The sequence below is a fragment of the Limulus polyphemus genome, unplaced genomic scaffold (genome assembly GCF_000517525.1).
Source record: "Limulus polyphemus unplaced genomic scaffold, Limulus_polyphemus-2.1.2 Scaffold10978, whole genome shotgun sequence".
In the NCBI taxonomy this organism is placed as follows: Eukaryota; Metazoa; Arthropoda; class Merostomata; order Xiphosura; family Limulidae; genus Limulus; species Limulus polyphemus.
The window spans coordinates 2147-9673 of record NW_013676588.1 but is presented as its reverse complement, the minus strand read 5'-3'; the positions used below and the strand labels follow the sequence as shown (position 1 = coordinate 9673).

Here is a 7527-nt window from a genome sequence, read left to right as displayed (position 1 = left end):
CTCCTCATTTTGTAGTTTATTTTCATGAGGGTCTGGACAAAAATTATGCCAAGTTGTAGGATTAGCCGTAAAAATCCGTTTAAACAAAATTATCATCCGAACTATTGCTTGGGTTTCCTATATGTATTCGTCATAGAATAAAAGTGGTTCACCTTTTTTTTTTGTCAGTTATTTGTATTGAGTGTTGTTAGAAGAAATGACTTAAACTTACTCAATGTGATGTAATTTTAGGGTTAAACTGAGTACAACCATTTGAAGGCAGTCTGTAGGTTAAGATTACACAATGCAGTGACAATATATGCTATTAAACTTTATTGAACATCTGAAAAAAAAGAAGAATACAGAGATATTTTTCTCATAACAACAACATTCATAAATAATATTCATCTCTGTTAACAAACACTTTTTCGTCTCTCTCATGTGACGTATGATAACCTCAAGTATAGCCTGTGCTCTTTTCCACTTGTCAATGGAACCCTTAAAGAGGAAATAAGTGAAACATGAAAAACTCTAGCACAAAGAACAATGTTTGTTTGACAGTTGAAAAAAAATTACAGTAAAAAAATAAACTATGCTATTAAGTTTGAACATGAATAACTGTAACATTATTTTCAAACATATTATAAAAAGCAGTTGTATTATCTTCATACGTTCAAAATGTCTCTGATATTTTTTTGGGGGGGGGGGGTCGATTATACTACTTATTCTCAAAAACGACAGTAACTAACATTATTTTAACGTAAATAGATAACGTAGTGATTTAAAAACAGTAATCTGGACCCTGAATAGAAAGCCTTTTGGGGTAAAACTGGAAGAGATAAAGTGACGAGTCCGTACATGTCTTACCTAATACGTTTGTATTTTGTAACACCAAATTAAATATATTGCTCCTTTAGTGATAGCCATAGCCTCCGTAGCCTCCATAACCACGTCCACCATAGCCGCCATAACCTCCATAACCACGTCCGCCATAACCTCCATAGCCTCCATAACCACGTCCGCCATAACCTCCATAGCCCCCATAACCACGTCCACCATAGCCTCCATAACCTCCATAACCACGTCCACCATAACCCCCATAGCCTCCATAGCCACGTCCGCCATAACCTCCATAGCCTCCATAACCATGTCCACCATAGCCTCCATAACCACGTCCGCCATAACCTCCATAGCCCCCGTATCCACCATATCCGTAACCTGCCATGACGGATGCAACAGCGAACAGAAACAGCACAGCAGCGAACTAGAAAAGTAGAAAAGTTAAACGTCATCATAGAATGATCTAAGACGAATATTTATATCACCTAGATACTCAAAATGTCAATTTATCTATTTTTGTAGAACTTATTTAAAGCTGGCAAAAGGACGACGGACTAGGAAGGTAATTTTCAATTTTCTAAAACAATTATTTATGAAATAACGTATCATCTATACGCATTGTGGATTTTAGGACTTACCACAGCCTTCATTGTGTCTGAGCTAGAGAAGAAACTGGGGAAAATGTTTGTACGAAAACGTCCACTTCAATGTATCGGCACTGGTTTGATTCAAGCTGTGGCCAACAAGACTTTTATATACACAACCGGAAAGGTGTGGTTTCTTCGTCCACGCGCTCTTGTTTTACGCGCCAGCAATTAAGCTAAATAAAATACGAATAATTGAAGCCCATTAAAAATACGAATTTGAGTGAAACGGATTGTCAGCCTAGGGCAGTCAGCGAGTGAATGGCACCGACAAAAATATAGGGGATCGCCCCGCAGAACCGTGAACAAGGTTATCATTATCCAAGCCTAGTTTTGAAACAGCGAGCTTCGTACCAACGTCGTAGTCGATGTCGCTTTAATCTTCACGACGCCTCTGGGCACGACGGAAACACGTAATTTGAGTAAGCTGTGGCTATTATCAGCTCGATTTCCAACCTTAGCTAAAGTTAGTAAAACTTTCTTGTCATAATGTCGTGTATCTAAAAAAGCAAAATCGTGCCAGTGTTACAGGTGGGATTTAAGATAATTTAATGTTCCCCGTTGGTCTAGTGGTAAGCCTAATAACGCTAGAAATCGGGGATTTGTTCCATACGGTGGACACAGCGCAGATAGCCCATAGTTTAATCTTAAACTAAAATATATTACACTTAAGACGTACATATTCCTACACAGTTTTCTGTGAACTTATTGTATAAAAGTACGTTCTTCCAACTAAAATAAGTCGATCATCAAGCCTCGTGAATAATTCATTGTATCTGTCTGTTTGTTTCAGATATTACTGGGAAATGATCGTTACTCTTATTACACACCAACGGCCCCAAACTACGTAACGCAATCTTTTTTCAAGTTAACCGAACGAGAACGAGGGTATAAAAGCAGTAAGTTCGTATATATATGTACAAAATACAGCTGTTATAACGCATAAAACTATTTTCTCTTCGGCGACATTTGAAATGTATCACTTATCATACAGTAAAGTTTATGCATTTAATGCTTTATTTAAAACTAAGGAAACACGCCAATAAACCAAGTATTAAAGCTAAGACTTTCATTGTAACGGACCGGGCATGGTCAAGTAATTAGCGTGCCGGCCTCTAGGTCCGATGGTTCAAATGAATATTTTATTGAACTAACATTTTTATCTTTCTTGGACGCTTCTAAGTATATTCGTGTTTTGTGTATTGTAAAACTGTGTGGATCTTAATAGCAAATCACTGGTGTATTTGTGTGTTTTGTAAGTAAAAACCTATTTTACTTTTTTTTATATTTAAATTCATTAAATGTTATTCGTTATATAATGTTGGAAATGTGTTTCTTTTACATAATGTTGTTACACTTATGAATATTATTTTGTGTAGCTATCTTAATACACGGATTTAGGCTTAACTTCTAAGCTGACTGATCTTCGTGAAGTATTATTGAAAGCGTAAGAGCACCCATTTGATGATCCAATGCGTCCTGATCATCATGGATGGGATTTATGACCAAAATATGAGGAAGAAGAAAATGTCCGACTTAAATATTGTGAATGTCGCGTGTGTACCCTGTCCCACAAACAAAAACAAAAAACAATTTAAAAATGGGGCAACGTTCCCCCTTGCCCCCCCCGTAATCCCGTTTATAGTAGTCATTATAGGTTTTACTACATTCTTCACAAAACTTTAGTGAAGAAGGATAAAAGGTTTTAAAGAATGTAAAACAAAGAAAAAAAGTAATAATCACAAAAGCTTATAAAGGCAATACTCTTTGGAACTTATCAAAACAAATATTTGAAACAAGACATAATGAATAATGGGAAAGGAGACTAAACTCATGCTTTAAACGATTAAAAGACAAAATTTTTGATAACCATTGATTTTTCTTTGTTCTTAAGAAGTACAGGTGCAAGAATAAGACAGTTATATGGAGGACCAAAGATACATAAAGATCCTTTCTGAATATGTTCAATCTTATCAACTTATCACTACTTCATTTACGAATTATATAAATGGTAACTTGAATCTCAAAACGATAAATAAAAAATTATAAAATACTTGTATACAACTCCTGCGAAACATAAAACAAAATAAAACTAGATGTACGTTCGCAGGGTACCCGAAAATGTTTTGTTTCAAGAGTAAATAAAGCCAAAATTAAGAGTAACAAATATTTTATACTTCTTGCTTTTCAAGTTCATACGTCGCGACAGTATAAATTGCAACGTTAAGCGTCTCTTACGTGACGTAATTTTAGTGTCTACTGACTGACTGACTGACAGACAATACACTATTCTATATGGTGCGAGTGGTTGAAACGGGTGACCCTTTCAAGGAAATAATTGGATACTAATAGCAGTATACACTGTACACCGAGGTACCGGTGAAAGAAGCCTTTGAAATCGCACGAAACAAAATATATAGATATGAAAACAAAGATCTAAAAGCACCTTTAGAATTTTTGAAACAACTTTTGGAACTAACAACTGTTTTATGTTCGAAAAAACTTCTATGTAGAGAGAGAAGGTTTAGCAATGGGAAACATACTTTCTTCACTATTCCCAACGTTATTCCTCATCAACCATACAGACAAAGGCTTATAATAAGGCCATGTTTCCACTACGTTTTTCTTAGAGATATGTTGACGATGTCCTACGTAGTTTTCAGTAAGAAGAAAAAATTAACATATTAACAAGCAGCATAAAGACATACAAATTGTAATAGAAATATGTTTCTATAAACTTCCTAAGTGTAAGCATAAGGAAGGGAGAGTGAACTTCAGTTTCAAAATTCACAAAAAAAAAGCGTTCGTTGGAATTTATGTAAACTGGTTTTCTGTACATGATAAAAAAGTAAAAATCGGAACACAAAAATATCTAATAGCAGCACTGGGACTATGAACCAATAGAAACGTGGAAAACGAAAGTGGAAACATAAAAGAACGATTCAAGTCATTAATACTCTCTATAAATAATTGATGAACGATTTGAGAAAAACAATAAATCAAGAAAAAAAATGAAAAACAGAAATGACCAAACCACTCAAGAAGAACAAGAAAACGAACGTATTTAGGAATCAGTGTTATTTGTAAGTATTATCAGTGAAAACTTAAAAACCTTACCGTTCAAATTAACTAAAAAAACATACAGATATAACGCGAAAACTAAAATAATAAATAGATGAAAAAATCAATGTTCAAACTTCTCTACCGAAATTATTTAATTGTTTGTTTTTAATTAAGCACAAAGCTACACAAGGGGCTGTCTGTGCTCTGCCCACCACGGGTATCGAAACCCGGATTCTAGCGTTGTAAGTCCGCAGACATACCGCTGTGCCACTGGGGGTGTGTGTTTGTTCGTAATTAAGTACAAAACTACACAAGGGGCTAGCTGTGCTCTGCCCACCACGGGTATCGAAACCCGGATTCTAGCGTTGTAAGTCCGCAGACATACCGCTGTGCCACTGCGAGGGAGGCTAAGTTATTTAATGTTGAACAATACGGTATATAAAAACTGTATAAGATAAAACGCTTAGACTGTGAAAATTTCGATACAGGAAAAACAGATAGAAAAGTAACGACCAGATGCAAAACGGAAAGAACCAAATGTAAATGAGCATCTCATTGAAAAATGACACAGAATACATTTTGAAAATATAGATATATTCCGTCTAACACCAAAAGTTTTGATCCAAATCTGGAAGCACTAGGAATTAAAACTTAGCATTAATAAAACATCAGGAGCGCTGTTGAATTTGTATTAGTTAATTGTATTTGTTGTAGAGCGCAAAGCTCCAGAATATTCCATCTGTACTCTTCCCACCGCGGATATCACAATCCGATTCTAACATTATAAGCCCGTGGACTTATTATTGAGCCCCCGGGGGCGTCACGTTTGTTTTTGAATTTCGCGCAAAGCTACACGATGGCTATATGCGCTAACCGTCCCTAATTTATCAGTGTAAGACTAGAGGGAAGGCAGCTAGACATCACCACCCACCGCCAACTCTTGGGCTACCTTTTACTAACGAATAGTGGGATTGACCGTCACATTATAACGCCTCACGGCTGAAAGAGCGAGCATGTTGGGTGTGACGGGGATTCGAACCCGCGACCCTCAAATTGCGAGTCGAGTGCCCTAACCACTTAGCCATGTTGGGGCCTCCTCTTCACAGATGATATATGATATAGATAAGGGCACAATAGACAGAAAGAAGGCCGAGGCTATGAACTACGTGGATTAACAACACTGTTAGATAGTAGAGACTAATCACGTAACTAAATAGTACTTGTAATTAGGATGGTGTATAAGCAAATAAATCGAGTTACAATTAATATGTTCGTAGCTACTTTTTCAAATTATATTTGGATTAAAATGTAATATTTTGTTCATCTTAGAACCTGAATCATATCCTTAAATTCTGTATACTATACGGTTACAGCCAACACTTATACTTCAGATAAGACTGCCCCCAGTGGCGCAGCGGTATGTCTGCTGACTTACAACGCTAGAATCCGGGTTTCGATACCCGTGGTAGGCAGAGCACAGATAGCCCATTGTGTAGCTTTGTGCTTAATTACAAACTGATAAGACAGACAATTTTGTTTGATTTATAGATTAAACAAACTTCAACCAATGAAGGAAGCTTATACAGCAAATGGAGATTTCTAGTGTAGTGTTTAATGCCGTGACGCGATATTTGATTCTTTGTGGAACGTACAAAGCAATATACACTACACTGAACACGTTATTTTGTTACTACGGTACCCCAGGCCGTAACAACCAATTTATCTGTAAAGTTATTGTAGTAAAAACTGTGTCACCAGTGAAGCTATTGATCACTAGTACGCCTGGTAACACAACAGATGTCACTCTTGTACCAAACACAACGTTAGTCTGTGATGACAAATTCTTCAGAAGTGAAAACATTTATTGTTCTATTTTTCAAAGAAGAAGAATAAAACAGCTTAAAAGAACATCCTATTTTAGTTTTGGAAACGTTTTTTCTTGTCTCGAAACGCTAAATTAGGCTAATGATAGGTTAAGAATCCGGAAACCATGAACATGCATGATAATGACTTCTTACATTCCTGACTGACACCGCCGGTGTTCAGCAGCAACACCGGCTACCGAGTGCTCAGTACCTTCAGGAGCAAGACAGCGAGAGCCATCTAGCGTGAAACATTTTTTGTTTTTAGTTTTTAAGAAGCTCGATTTTCTACGAATTAGGCTTAATTTAAACTAGTCATAGATTCCTCTTACTTTTTATGATAATAATAATTTAAAATTTGTTGTTTCTTGTCAGTGGCACAGCGGTATGTCTGCGGACTTACAACGCTAGAAAACGGGTTTCGATACCCGTGGTGGGCAGAGCACAGATAGCCCATTGCGTAGCTTTGTGCTTAACTTCAAATAAACAAACAAACTAACTCTTCAAAAAATATCCTCAAATTTCAGAAACTGTTCATGACACTTCTTAGCACGCAAGAGTTAATTTTTCTTTTTTTTTTCAAGAATTAAGAAAATTATACGATGACGTATTGGTTGGGACGAACTGTTATAATTAGAGTTAGAAAGCGTTCTAGAAGGCTGCTATAAATACCCTCCCCCCCAAAAAAAACTCATACACTTTAAAACCCATACGTTAGATAAACCTCCATCATAACTGCCCTGTGGCTAATTATTCTTTGATAGATTCAACTTGAAGACGAAAGGCGGAAGTCTTTCGAAACGTCGTCCTCTACACTTGTGTTTCTACAACAGGCAGTTGCCAACATTCTACAAAGTTTCATCGGATAATTATTGTGTTTATTCTTAGCCTTCATTTTTTATCATTGTAAAACAACAACAAAAATGTATTACAATAGCATTTACTATATAAATATACAAATTGCATTGTTGAAGTTCGCCACAATTACTCATTAAATGGAAAAGAAAACAACAGGAATCATTTGAACTGAGCAATTGATCATTTACAGTTTGTTTGTTTGTAATTAAGCACAAAGCTACATAATGGGTTATCTGTGCTCTGCCCACCACGGGTATCGAAACCCCGGATTCTAGCGTTGT

General features: G+C 36.3%; 1 protein-coding gene across 3 annotated transcripts; it reads right to left on the bottom strand.

Moving 5' to 3' along the window:
- Positions 1-289: 289 nt before the first annotated feature.
- LOC106476594 (keratin-associated protein 19-2-like) lies at positions 290-2345 on the bottom strand. 3 transcript variants are annotated; one of them, XM_022380410.1, is made up of 4 exons: positions 1458-2345; positions 1042-1243; positions 847-1008; positions 290-477 (listed from the first exon to the last, which is right to left on the bottom strand). In XM_022380410.1, exons 1-3 carry the CDS (start codon positions 1467-1469, stop codon positions 893-895), a joined length of 330 nt encoding a protein of 109 aa, XP_022236118.1. In that variant the 5' UTR covers positions 1470-2345; the 3' UTR covers positions 290-477; positions 847-892. The 3 variants fall into 3 exon arrangements, with proteins under 3 accessions (XP_022236118.1, XP_022236119.1, XP_013792693.2); XM_022380411.1 differs by having other exon boundaries at positions 847-984; positions 1051-1243; XM_013937239.2 differs by having other exon boundaries at positions 847-1243.
- Between the last annotated feature and the right edge of the window lie 5182 nt (positions 2346-7527).